Genomic DNA, 15,012 nt, shown 5'->3' with positions numbered 1-15,012 from the left:
TAATCTAGTACTGAAATCATAAACTACAGATAGCTTGCACTGCAGTGCATAAAATGTGGTGAGTAGTTGACTCTAAAAGAGAGAAAGACAATTGTTGAACAGCTTTGAACAAATTAATTTCTTCAAAATTGAAAGAAGTGAGAGCGATATTTCATCATTTAAAAAAAACGTTATTATCGCTAGAAAATGCAGCTAGCTAGTTTAGCCTACTCAAACACCCTGCTCAAACAGAGGGATGCTATGTCAGCTAGCTGGCTATGACTATCCAACACAACACCGGAACTCTTCCAAGTCAAGGTAAGCTTTTGGTTTTACCAATTTATTGCCACCGGGGACTGCCAGTGTATCTGCTAAACTGCTTACTGACAGTACACTGTACTGCATGATTGTAGCAGGTTTACTAACATGTTAGTTCTATTAGCTATGTTGACTATGACGTTACTTTAACAAATATGGTGACAACGATGTAGGCTGTGTGTAGCGGTTATGATGTGGTTTGGAAAGGTTTTTTCACCTGGTCACATACAGCTGAATTCCACAAGCGAAGGGAAAAGGTGAGAAGAGGAGAGTGCATAGATGCAAGAAGGAATACAACATGGCTGCTTTAAAAGTGAACTTTGTTTACATGTGATCAGGCGTACATTCATTCTGCCAATTCTGTTTAAAAACCTTTCTTAAACGGAAGGAAACAGTGATGCACATACCTTAATTTGTTCAATAGAAACTATCATTTGCAACTGTTGCACTAATGATTACTTTGGAACACCGTTAAAATATAACAACAATAGTCTATTGTCAACTCACAATTCATGACAATCACTGGATTAGGTTGCACATCAACATATCTTGAACCATGCATTCCTGCTTGGACATGTTAGATGAAACTTCTTACTTCTTGAATAGCCTACCATCTCAGTAGTCTATTAAACAGTCTAAAGCACAGCAACCTACTTTAGAAGGTGAATGATAACAAATGTATTCTATTGCGTGACTCAGCGGGAAGAAAATTGTACTACCAAATCATGGGCTGGTGAAAATGTTAGTCTGGAGCCCTGTCAAGGGGTGTGATTTTATATCTGCTGCAGAGTAATGTATTATTCTGCTAATTTGGCTGTTGGGAAGTAAATCTTGCTAAAGGATGTTATGCAGAAAAATATGTTGGTGGGACAAGGCTATGTACAGGTAACTGCCAAAATAATGGAAACACGAGTAAATTACAGATACAAAGTATATTGAAAGCAGGTGCTTCCACACAGGTGTAGTTCCTGAGTTAATTAAGCAATTGACATTCCATCATGGGTCATGTATGAAAATTCTTGGCAGGCCATTATTTTGGCTACCATGGCTATCCCCCATTGGATGACAATGCCCCCATTCCCCATGAGTGGTCTCTGAATGGTTTGATGAGCATTAAAATGAGGTAAACCATATGCCATGGCCGTCTCAGTCACCAGATCTCAACCCAATTGAACACTTATGGGAGATTCTGGAGCGGCGCCTTAGCATTTTCCACCGGCATCAACAAAACACAAAATTATGGAAATTCTTGTGGAAGAATAGTGTCACATCCTTTCAATAGAGTTTCAGACACTTGGCGAATCTATGCCAAGGTGCATTGAAGCTCTTCTGGCTCGTGGTGGCCCAACGCCCTATTTGCATGACAATGAATAGTCTCTCAAAATTCCATAATCATCACAGTCCTACCCACAACCATGATATTGCTAGTGCCACGCTCTTACCAACTGAGCTTACATAACATAAAATACACACACACACACACACAAAGAGAACAGCAGCATTAAAAGCAGACCAGGCCCAGACACGCTGTAATTTAGTATGGTGCTCACACCATCGAAACCAATCATGTCTGCTGTAAGCTACAACCCATTAGTCTATGTGTGATGACATCAATCCCATCAGACACTGAGTTATGTTATGTCTTCAGCCCGTCCCGGTCGGTGTGTCAATGTGTTTGTGCGTGTTGTCTCGGCTCCTCTGAAACACAATGTTCTCAATGGCTCTGTCTCATTGGCCACTCCTCTCTCATCAGCCCCTTCCTCTCTTTCTTTCAGACCAAGAACAAAGGAAATGACATATTGTGCCTGAGCCAGGCCCAAAAATGAAGGGTTGATTTGCAAGGTCACGTAGACATAGATTGGAGCCAATCAATGTGACATGAGGACTTCTCACGTTCTTTATACACTCAGAGGCTAGTTTATTTGACTTTACATATACTGTATCAAGGTTTGGAGCAGTGAAGAGTGGGAGGAGAAGGATCACTCCAATCCATCCATCATTCAAATAATCACCAATATTTTAGTCGTTTTATCTGCAAATCAGTTCCAAATACCGATCTCAAACTTCAAGGAATTATTTCAAGTACATTTTACGGTATGAGAAACAGACGAAAGAGTATCACTCTCAAACGAGCTGATGGACACACAAAATATATCATATCAATGCAGAGCGAGTGCGAGAGGGGAGAGAGAAAGAGCGAGAGACGCTAGCTGTTAATGCTTATCACCAAGTAGGGCTGTTAACCGTATTTTACAATATACCAGTATTAATGCACGGACCCGTTTAGGTTCTCACTTGACCTTCTATAACAGCATTTCAATGTTTGGCTTAAACGTGATATTACACATGCCGGAGCGGCGTATCACTTGTTATAGTTTACTCAGTTCGCTACTTCAGTCGTCTCTCTCCCTCTTCTACAGCCTGATACCAGTGCTGATGTAGGCCTAAATCAGTATGTTGTTTGTGCAACGGTGTCTTCTAAATTAAAGAGGAAGAGAGAGCAATAGTAATGGCATCTTTTTTTGTAGGCATTAACTCTGCCATGGCTAAAAGGCCAAAGCCTATAGGGAAATTAATGATTTTTGGGGATAAACACAGAAATGAAGGTCTGTGGTAAACGCAGGTTTAGGAGAACTAATGGAATGCTCCATTCTGCCCTACCAAGCAAAAAGGCAGTAACTGCCCATAGCGTGGAACTGAGAAAAAAATATTTAATTTACCTTGGTTTCACAGTAACTTTATGTAGTTACTGCTAACAAGACCCCATTTTCTCCAAAACACAATACAATAGATACAATAGATTTTCGATCAAATGAGCAGTTACTGCTTGGTATGGCAGTATTGGTGAAGCCACATTTTTTTTTAGGGGGTAGATCAGTTTTAATATTGCAAATAGATTGTAGCTTCCATCAATGTAATTGTCTGCATCATTTCCAGTCAAAAGTTTGGACACACCTACTCATTCAAGAGTTTTTATAAATTTTTACTATTTTCTCAATTGTAGAATAATAGTGAAGACATCAAAACTATGAAATAACACATATGGAATCATGAGGAAGTGTTAAACAAATAAAAAAATATTTTATATTTGAGATTCTTCAAAGTAGCCACCCTTTGCCTTGATGACAGCTTTGCACACTCTTGGCATTCTCTCAACCAGCTTCACCTGGAATGCTTTTCCAACAGTCTTTTTCCAACAGTCTTTTCCCACATATGCTGAGCACTTGGTGGCTGCTTTTCCTTCACTCTGTGGTCCAACTCATCCCGAACCATCTCAATTGGGTTGAGGTCGCGTGAATGTGGAGGCCAGGTCATCTGATGCAGCACTCCATCACTCTCCTTCTTGGTCAAATAGCCCTTACATACACTGGAGGAGTGTTGGGTCATTGTCCTGTTGAAAATAAATGATAGTCCCACTAAACGCAAACCAGATGGGATGGCGTATCGCAGCAGAATGTTGTGGTAGCCATGCTGGTTAAGTGTGCCTTGAATTCTAAATAAATCACTGACAGTGTCACCAGCAAAGCACCTCCACACCATCACACCTCCTCCTCCATGCTTCACGGTGGGAACCACACATGCGGAGATCATCAGTTTACTTACTCTGTGTCTCACAAAGACACGGCAGTTGGAAACCAAAAATCTCAAAGACTCATCAGACCAAAGGACAGATTTTGACCCGTATAATGTCCATTGCTCGTGTTTCTTGGCCCAAGCAAGTCTCTTATTATTATTGGTGTCCTTTAGTATTGGTTTCTTTGCAGCAATTCGACCATGAAGGCCTGATTCACGCAGCCTCCTCTGAACAGTTGATGCTGAGATGTGTCTGTTACTTGAACTCTGTGAAGCATTTATTTGGGCTGCAATGTCTGCAGCTGGTAACTCTAATGAAGTTATCCTCTGCAGCAGAGGTAACTATGGCAGTCCTCATAAGAGATGTTCTTGCCATAATATGGACTTTTACCAAATAGGGCTATCTTCTGTATAACACCCCTACCTTGTCACAACACAACTGATTTGCTCAAACACATTGAGTAAATAAAATCCACACATTAACTTTTAACAAGGCACACCTGTTAATTGAAATGCATTCCAGGTGACTACCTCATGAAGCTGGTTGAGAAAATGCCAAGAGTGTGCTACTTTGAAGAATCTCAAATATAAATGGATTAGTTTAACACTTTCTTGGTTACTACATGATTCCATATGTGTTATTTCATAGTTTTGATATATTCACTATTATTCTACAATGTAGAAAAGTTGGGTAAAAATAAAGAAAACCCCTGGAATGAGTAGGTGAGTCCAAACATTTGACTGGTACTGTATATTTTATTTTAAATGTTCCTTTATTATTTTCCCCTACCCCCTCCCCTAATTGGAGTAAACTAACGGACAACAACACTTAGGCTTCTACTTCCAGCTTATACGTACGATTTATTTTTACATTTTTTATTTAACTAGGCAAGTCAGTTAAGAACAAATTCTTATTTTCAATGACGACCTAGGAACAGTGGGTTAACTGCCTTGTTCAGGGGCAGAACGACAGATTTTTACCTTGTCAGCTCGGGGATTCAAGTCCAACGCTCTAACCACTAGGCTACCTGCCACCCATCACTAGGGTACCACTAGGCTACCTGCCGCCTGCCGCTTATCAAAGTTAGCTGGCTAACTCATTGATCCTGCTTTGTAGTACCCCTCTGGAGTCAATGAGAGGGATAAACTGGTCTAGGTATGAATCAATGAATGAACCACTCGGCTCCTCTGCAACCCCCTGTTCTCAATGGCTTTATCTGTCTCATCAAATCAAATTCATATTTTATTGGTCACATATTTAGCAGATGTTATTGTGGGTGTTTCGAAATGCTTACGTTTCTAGCTTCAACAGTGCAGTAGAATCTAATAATTCACAACAATACACAGAAAGCTAAAAGTAAAATAGTGTAATTATGAAATACATAAATATTAGGACGAGCAATGTCGGAGTGGCACTGACTAAAATACAGTAGAATAGAATACAGTATATACATATGAAATGAGTAAAGCAGTATGTAAACATTATTAAAGTGACCAGTGATTCCATGTCTATATGGCAGCAGGGTTGAGTAACCGGGTGGTAGTCGGCTAGTGATGGCTATTTAACAGTCTGATGGCCTTGAAATAGAAGCTGTTTTTCAGTCTATCGGTCCCATCTTTGATGCACCTGTACTGACCTCACCTTCTGGATGGTAGCGGGGTGAACAGGCTGCACCACCCTCTTTAGAGCCTGTTGAGGGCTCCACCAGGGCCCTCACCTTTCTCCCTATAGGCTGTCTCGTCATTGTTGGTAATCAGGCCTACTACCGTTGTGTTGTCTGCAAAGTTGATGATTGAGTTTGTGGCGGCCTGGCCACACAGTCATGGGTGAACAGGGAGTACAGGAGGGGGCTGAGCATGCACCCTTGTTGGGCCCCTGTGTTGAAGATTAGCGAAGTGGAGATGTTGTTTCCTACCTTAACCACCTGGGGGGGCGGCCCGTCAGGAAGTCCAGGACCTAGTTGCACAGGGCGGGTTCAGACCCAGAGTCCGAGCTTTATGATGAGCTTGGAGGGTACTATGGTGTTGAAGGCTGAGCTATAGTCAATGAACAGCATTCTTACATAGGTATTCCTCTTGTCCAGATGGGATAGGGCAGTGTGCAGTGCGATGGCGATTGCATTGCCTGTAGATCTATTGGGGCGGTATGCAAATTGAAGTGGGTCTAGGGTGTCAGGTAAGGTAAGGTAAAGGTGATATGATCCTTAACTATGATGACAGATGTGAGTGCTACGGGGCGATGGTCATTTAGTTTGGTTACATGGACCCCTTCTCTCTTATCAGCCCCTTTCCTCTCTTTCTTTTCAAACCAAGAACGGAGGAAATTACATCTTGTTCTTCTCATGTTCTTTACAAAATATTAGTGTAAGTGCTGAGGACATGGTGTCTCTCTCTCTAAGAGGAGGGAGGGAAGCAGTTAGATGGGACGGCCGAGGGTAAAGCGGTCCTTTACAGGTTTGTGGTCTGGAAAGTAGATGAGCCAGCAGTCTTTCTACACCTTGCCTACAGTACATGGGTGATAGAATATATTTTTGAGATCAGTTATGTTTGGAGTACCTCCGTATGTACTATGGATTACATACACTGAGTGTACAAACTTGCTCTTTCCATGACATAGACTGACCAGGTCCCTTGTTAAATCTGCTTCAATCAGTGTAGATGAAGGGGAGGAGTCAGGTTAAAGAAGGATTTTTAAGCCTCGAGACAATTGAGACATGGATTGTTTTTGCGTGCCATTTAGAGGGTGAATGGGCAAGACAAAATATTTAAGTGCCTTTGAACGGGGTATGGTAGTAGCTGCCAGGCGCACTCTGGATCACTACTCTGGACGGTTCTGACTTAGGTATTTGTAGTTGTCTGGCTAGACTGTAAACTCTCCTTCCAGACTCATATTAAACATCTCCAATCCAAAATTAAATCCAGAATCGGCTTCCTATTTCGCAACAAAGCTTCCTTTACTCACGCCGCCAAACTAACCCTTGTAAAACTGACCATCCTACCGATCCTCGACTTCGGCGCTGTAATTTACAAAATAGCCTCCAATACTCTACTCAGCAAACTGGATGCAGTCTATCACTGTGCCATCTGTTTTATCACCAAAGCCCCATATACCACCCACCACTGCGACCTGTACGCTCTCGTGGGCTGGCCCTCGCTACCTATTCGTCGCCAGACCCACTGGCTCCAGGTCATCTATAAGTCTATGCTAGGTAAAGCTCCACCTTATCTCAGCTCACTGGTCACGATAACAACTCCCACCCGTAGCACGCGCTCCAGCAGGTATATCTCACTGGTCATCCCGAAAGCCAACACCTCCTTTGGCCGCCTTTCTTTACAGTTCTCTGCTGTCAATGACTGGAACGAATTGCAAAAATCACTGAAGCTGGAGACTTATATTTCCCTCACTAACTTTAAACCTCAGCTATCTGAGCAGCTAACTGATCACTGCAGCTGTACATAGCCCATCTGTAAATAGCCCATCCAATCTACCTACCGCATCCCCATATTGTTTATATTTACTTTTCTGCTCTTTTGCACACTAGTATTTCTACTTGCACATCATCATCTGCACATCTATCACTCCAGTGTTAATTTGCTATATTGTAATTGCTTCGCTACTATGGCCTATTTATTGCCTTACCTCCTCACGCCATTTGAACACACTGTATATAGACTTTATTTTTCTATTGTGTTATTGAATGTACGCTTGTTTACTCCATGTGTAACTCTGTGTTGTTGTTTCTGTCGCACTGCTTTGCTTTATCTTGGCCAGGTCGCAGTTGTAAATGAGAACTTGTTCTCAACTAGCCTACCTGGTTAAATAAAGGTGAAATTATTCTCTTTTTTAAATGAATAAATAAAGTTTAAGCAAAACATCAGGAAATGTAGCTGGCTACGTTCTTCCTTTCTATGTTAAACATTAGACATATGAATGCATTGTTTTTGTGAGAAAGACCTTGCTGTTTCATTGTAAGATCATTGACTTGTGTGGCTGCTTGCCAAATAGCGTTGCACTTCTGTTGTCACATGATGGAAATGAAGCTAATTTGTGCCGAATGTGTTGCACTAATGTATTTTCTGTGAAGGAAAACTATAGTTGCACATCCCTGATTACTGTATTGAAACAAACAAAACACGGTTGACTTTCAATTTAAAACGCGACCCCTGTTAATACACACCTGGACTCACCTACTCCCGCTTTCTCTCCTCGTGCTATGACTCAACTGTTCTTGGGAACTACGGTAAGTGTAACCGATGTGAAATGGCTATCTAGTTAGCGGTGGTGCGCGCTAATAGTGGTTAGCGGTGGTGCGCGTTTCAATCGGTGATGTCACTCGCTCTGAGACCTGAAGTCGTTGTTTCTCTTGCTCTGCAAGGCCCGCGGCTTTTGTGGCGCGATGGGTAAAGATGCTTCGTGGGTGACAGTTGTTGACGTGTGCAGAGGGTCCCTGGTTCGAGCCCGGGTCGGGGCGAGGGGACGGATGAAAGTTAAACTGTTACATTGATGCTGTTGACCCGGATCACTGGTTGCTGCGGAAAAGGAGGAGGTCAAAAGGTCAAAAACCGATGTGAAATGGCTAGCTAGTTAGCGGTGGTGCGCGCTAATAGTGTTTCAATCGGTGACGTCACTCGCTCTGAGACCTGAAGTAGTTATTCCTTTTGCTCTGCAAGGGCCGCGGCTTTTGTGGCGTGATGGGTAACGATGCTTCGTGGGTTGTTGATGTGTGCAGAGGGTCCCTGGTTCAAGCCCAGGTAGGGGTGAGGAGAGGGACGGAAGCTAAACTGTTACATAAGCTTCATAATTTAAACTAATGTGACAGATGAAATGAAGAACGCAATCTGCTTTATCTCGTATTGCACAAGTTGATTGCAGGTATTTACTATAAAAGTAGCTTCAATATTAAAATGTATTGAAAAACTTCTATGAAATTGTTTTAAAAGGTACTGACAAACCATCCCATGGCTATTTCCCGAATACCCCAGTATACGGTATATACCCCAAGCATAGTCAGATTTTTCTGCAAATCAGATACAAACACCGATCTCAAACCTCAAACAGTTTAAGGAATTTTTCGAGTGCTTTGTATAGTATGACAATCAGAATGGTGTGTCTCTCTCATATGAGCCGATGGACAGATACAACATATATCCCATCAATGCAGACAGAAAGAGACAGAGAGAGAGAGAGAGACCGGAGCGCCAGGTCTAGGTCCAAGAGGCTTTCTTAACAGCTTCTACCCCCAAGCCATAAGACTACTGAACATCTAATCAAATGGCTACCCAGACTACTTGCATTTAGGTATTTTTCTTAAATCTTCATTGTTGGTTAAAGGCTTGTGAGTAAGCATTTCACTGTAAGGTCTACACCTGTTGTATTCGGCGCAAGTGAGAAAAAACATTTTATTTTATTTTATTTGACGAGAAAGAGAGCGTGAGAGAGTGAGAGAGAGTCTCGCGCACGCGAGAAAGATAGAGTATTTCAGATCAGAATGCTTCTGCCGCGAGCTGCCATTAATTCTCCTACAAAGAGGGGGTAGAGGGAGGGTGGGAGATGGACAGAGGGAGAGAGAGGTAGGGACAGGGAGAGAGAGATATGGAGCGAGAGAGAGAGACGGTGGGAGGGAGAGAGCCGCTAGCGGTTGATGCTTATCCCCACACCAAACATGCAGCTCAGTGGTGAAGGATCCATTCAATTCCCACACGGGGCCAAGAGTCTGCTTTATACATGCACCTTCAGGCTGGATGGGGTCAATATTAATGGGAACAGCACTGAATGCCTCAAAACCATTTCTGAGGTGTTATCACTTGAGGACGAAAGGAAGAAGATATTTAGCCTATTACAGTATGAGGTCTTTCCCAAGACGCCCTGATGTTGTCATGAAAACAGTTAGATTTACCTGGTTGCAACAGAGACCGTTTGGTTGTAATGTGGTGTCTATGAAGTCTTTTCAACCACAAAACCAGTGAATTACATTAATATAACCCGAGAATTACGTCTTTAAGACATATTATGCCACATTGTTCTTTCAATAGTTTGCAGTGAATTCAAATTCAATGTAATTCCAGACCTCATCAGGCATATTAGCATGCAGCACCCTGTTTGTCAAAGTGTCAACATTTCCAACTTGAATTAGTGAAGGTGTAATACTCAAATCAACCCACAGCTCCGAGCACCACTAAAATGTGCTAAACAATAACAACGCTGATAAGCCTCAGCAGTAACCGTATTAATGCATTACTGAGAAATAACTGCATATTAGGACTTGGGAGTAGAAGATAAGATCCTGTCAGTTACAGCAGAACATAGCGTCGGTCCAGAATGCCACCAACAAAATACACAAGGGTTTCAGGGGTTTGTTGTTTAAGGAAGCCCTGTTTGCCTTATCTGTGTCATTCAGGGGCCATGATTACTGCTACGCTAATTAAAACTTTAAAGAGTATCTGTTAAATAACCTCATAAAGATAGAGAGGGGCAGGGGCAGATAGAGAGAGCGAGAGCGAGTGAGGGAGAGAGCGAGTGAGTGAGGCAGGGGCCGCTGAGTTAAACACGTCAGTTCAGTTCTATTCTCCTCTGGTTTCTTCTCATGTATGCAGGAGCACATCACATAGGAGAAAGAGTAGAGAGAGAGTGGGAGACAGAGAAAGGACATGAGAGAGGAAGAGAGGGAGGCAGATAAATAAAGTTGAGAGGAGTTAGGGCTGAAGTCCGCTGTTTGCATGGTTATGTCTGATGAATGTTTGATGAGGTAACGAACCTCAGTCTCAACACCTCTCTGGAACACTCAGCTACTAGGTAGGGCAGTACACAGACTCAACTCTGCATCCAGTACATGTTTAACCAGTGCTATGGGGCCATGGAGCTGGGAACTCAATGCTTTCCAGAAAGGCAAAACCCAAAATAGACCAATAGAATTGTGCTATATTGGGAACATCACTGTTGTTGAGTGTGGGGGTGCTGGTAATCCATGTCTGTTGTCTCCTGCCTAAAAGAGTTTAGGTTCTATTGACAACGTTGGTCGCAGACTGCCTGGATCATTTTGATTGGGAGACCTTTGTGGAATTTCAACCACTCACCGTCGTTGAGGTCCTGTAGCAGGTTCTCTCCTCCAGAGAAGTCCAGTCTGACTTTGATGTTAACAGTGAGGGTGACAGACTGGCCTGGCTTCAGAGGCAGCTGAGACACAGCCTCCTCTAGGTCCCAGCTCAGGAACTCTCCAAACAACTTCTCTATAGGAAACAATAGAACAAGACAATGAATAAAGTAGAGAGAAAACATTCAGTTAAAGAGAGAGAGAGGCAGAGATGTAATGAAGCATTATACTCTAAATCTCAGGGCAACCTCACGGAGGTAGTCAATACTGATTCAAAGACAGGCAATGACAGTATACAGCTACCCTTCTCAACACACATCTAAACTGTCCCAACTTCGCTACAGAAACAAGGACTGTGTTGTTGAAAGCGTAAAAAGGGGAGAGTAGTAGGCGACTCTCTCCCAACACTAATTGGACCACAACAAACATGATGTTCAGTTGTACACCGAAGCAAAAAAGAATCAGAAAACATAATGCTGAGTAGGAACTTTCAAGTCAGGTTGGAACTTGGCAGAGCATGACAGTGAAATGAGCAAAACACCACATCACATTGTCAAAAAGGTTCTAAACCAGGAAATAAGCAGGGCGTCATCGAGTGTTTGTACCAACAGGTAACTGAAATGCAATTTGTCCTGCATTTGTAAGCATTTAACTACTGACAAAGAACCATCTAGAGTTGATTGCTCGTCAGCATCGAGACGAGAAGATTGATATTATTAGTTGCATATTATTGAGGTCATCCAATTCCGTGTGTGTGTGTGTGTGTGTGTGTGTGTGTGTGTGTGTGTGTGTGTGTGTGTGTGTGTGTGTGTGTGTGTGTGTGTGTCTGCCGACATCATCAAAGTGTAAACCTGTTCAACTGATGTTTTGAGGCTGATACTATTACACACCAGGGTGAAAGGTTAATGGCTGCCAGTTGGTGGTTGGCAGGTCAGCCAACTATCATCACTCAACGATAGCATTGCATCACTCCGTGTGGGTGTTGTTGTGTACCTAAATAGACTGATTTATGTTAAATGTTAAACCCTACAGCCACCTGAGCCTGACGGGTGAGGCACCTGTTGCCACTTGAACCAGACTGGATGGTTGGAGGGAAAAGAGCAACAAATGAATGATACATCAACTGAATAGCCCATGTGGCTTTGTCTTAAACAGGTGTGCGAGACAGGTGCACTGCAGCTCCTGCTGGGTTCAAAGCAACAGGCTGGTAATAATGTGCTAACCAAAGCAGTATTGCTTATTTTACTCTCTCTCTCTCCCTCTTTATATCTCCTGTTCATCTCCCCGTCTTTCTCTTCCTAGTTCTCGCTCTCTCCCTGTTATAATCGTTTTATGTACACACACACACACACACACACACACACACACACACACACACACACACACACACACACACACACACACACACACACACACACACACACACACACACACACACAGTATATAATGTACAGTACCAGTCAAAAGTTTGGACACACCTACTCATTCAAGGGTCTTTCATTCATTTTTCTACATTGTAGAATAATAGTGAAGACATCAAACCTATGAAATAACAAATATGGAATCATGAGGTAACCAAAAAAGTGTTAAACAAATTAAAATAGATTTTATATTTGAGATTCTTCAAAGTAGCCACCCTTTGCCTTGATGACAGCTTTGTACACTCTTGGCATTCTCTCAACCAGCTTCACCTGGAATGCTTTTCCAACCGTCTTGAAGGAGTTTCCTTCACTCTGTGGTCCAACTCATCCCAAACCATCTCAATCGGGTTGAGGTCGGGTTATTCTGGAGGCCAGGTAATCTGATGCAGCACTCCATCACTCTCCTCCTTGGTCAAATAGCCCTCACACAGCCTGAAGGTGTGTTGGGTCATTGTACTGTTGAAAAACAAATGATAGTCCCACTAAGCGCAAACCAGACGGGATGGCGTATCGCTGCAGAATGCTGTGGTAGCCATGCTGGTTAAGTGTGCCTTGAATTCTAAATAAATCACTGACAGTGTCACCAGCAAAGCACCCCCACACCTCCTCCTCCATGCTTCACGGTGGAAACCACACATGCAGAGATCATCCGTTCACCTACTCTGCGTCTCACAAAGACACGGCGGTAAGAACCAAAAATCTCAAATTTGGACTCATCAGACTAAAGGACAGATTTCCACCGGTCTAATGTCCATTGCTCGTGTTTCTTGGCCCAAGCAAGTCTCTTCTTCTTATTGGTGTCCTTTAGTAGTGGTTTCATTGCACCAATTCAACCATGAATGCCTGATTAACGCAGTCTCCTCTGAACAGTTGATGTTGAGATGTGTCTGTTAATTGAACTGTGAAGCACATATTTGGGCTGCAATTTCTGAGGCTGGTAACTCTAATGAACTTATCATCTGTAGCAGAGGTAACTCTGGGTCTTCCTTTCCTATGGCGGTCCTCCTGAGAACCAGTTTCATCAAAGTCCTTGATGGTTTTTGCGACTGCACTTGAAGCAACTTTCGAAGTTCTTGAAATTTTTCCAGATTGACTGACCTTCCGCCGTACCTTGATTGTATTACTGCTGATGATATCTGGAAATGTGCATGCACACCCTGGCGCATCTACTGTTGGTAGCCCCAATTCTGACTTGTGCTCTGCTTCCCTGATTTGCTCTCGTAAAAGCCTGGGTTTTCTGCACGTTAACACTAGAAGCTTATTACCTAAAATGGATCAATTGAAAGTGTGGGTTCACAGCTCCAATCCAGATGTGTTGGTCATTACTGAGACGTGGTTAAGGAAGAGTGTTTTGAATACTGATGTTAACTTTTCGGGTTATAACCTTTTTCGGTAAGACAGATCTTCCAAAGGTGGGGGAGTGGCACTCTTTACCAAGGATCAACTTCAGTGCTCGGTTGTCTCCACCAAGTCTGTCCCCAAACATTTTGATTTAAGCATTAAACTTTCAAATAGCCCTTTGTTGACTGTTGCTGGGTGCTATCGTCCTCCATCAGCACCGGCCTGTACCCTACCTGCCCTAAGCTCTCTCCTGGCCCCTTACACTGTCTGAATAAAGGTTAAAAACATTTTTTTTTTTTTTTTTTAAATAAACACCTGACCAAGTCCTAAAGCAATTGGACTCCCGAAATCTTTCTCAGATGATTACCAATTCTACAAGGTATGATTCCAAACACCCAGAAAAGGCTGCTCTCCTTGATGTTATCCTCACAAATAATCCTGAAAGGTATCAGTCTGGTGTTTTCTGTAATGACCTTAGTGATCCCTGTTTTACAGCCTGTGTTCGTAATGGCTGCTCAGTGAAACGTCCTGTCCTGATTTGTCATAGACGCTCGCTAAAAAACTTTAATGAGCAAGCATTTCTTCATGAATTGGCCTCTGTAAAATAGTATAGAATCAGCTTGATCCCCTCTGACGAAGACCATTGGACGCTAAGAAACAGGTTTAGCCACTGGTTCGACTGTGATCTTGCAGTTACTCCACCTCAAGAATTGCATTTGGCGAAAGGCTCGGCACAAGCATACTCAGGCTGACTGGCTCTCGTTCAGGCAAATGAGAAAAACGTGCACTCAGGTTATCCAGAAGGCCAAAGTGAGTTACTTTAAGAAGCAGTTCTCTCTCTGTGGGTCTAACCCCAAGAAGTTCTGGAAAACAGTTAAAGACCTGGAGAATAAACCCTCCTCACAGCTGCCCATGTCCCTTAATGTTGATGATGTGGTTGATACTGACAAGAAGAAAATGACTGAGCTCTTTAATCACCACTTCATTAAGTCAGAATTCCTATTTCACTCAGCCATGCCTCATAGCCCGTCCAACATTTCCTAATCTCCCACCCCTTCTAATGCGACTAGCCCCGATCCACCTCCCTCTATTCCCCTGCCCCGCTACAAAGTTTCTCCCTGCAGGCTGTCACTGAGTCTGAAGTGCTAAAGGAGCTCCTTAAACTTGACCACAAAAAAACCTCTGGGTCAGATGGTTTAGTCCCTTTCTTCTTTAAGGTTGCTGCCCCTATCATCGCCAAGCCTATCTCTGACCTTTTCAACCTGTCTCTCCTCTCTGCGGAGGTTCCC

The 15,012-nt window shown here is 42.9% G+C and overlaps 1 protein-coding gene across 5 annotated transcripts in view; it reads right to left on the bottom strand.

Annotated features, from left to right (window-relative positions):
• The window catches only part of LOC139558492 (trafficking protein particle complex subunit 9-like), a 296,688-nt gene that overhangs the window by 170,909 nt on the left and 110,767 nt on the right, over positions 1 to 15,012 (bottom strand). For all 5 annotated transcript variants that reach the window (XM_071373648.1, XM_071373653.1, XM_071373652.1 and 2 more), the window contains one exon: positions 10,945 to 11,097. In XM_071373648.1, coding sequence (XP_071229749.1) covers positions 10,945 to 11,097 — 153 coding nt within the window. The remainder of the gene's footprint in view (positions 1 to 10,944; positions 11,098 to 15,012) is intronic.

This window comes from Salvelinus alpinus, chromosome 29, assembly GCF_045679555.1.
Source record: "Salvelinus alpinus chromosome 29, SLU_Salpinus.1, whole genome shotgun sequence".
Taxonomy (NCBI): domain Eukaryota; kingdom Metazoa; phylum Chordata; class Actinopteri; order Salmoniformes; family Salmonidae; genus Salvelinus; species Salvelinus alpinus.
This window is presented reverse-complemented; position numbering and strand designations above follow the sequence as displayed.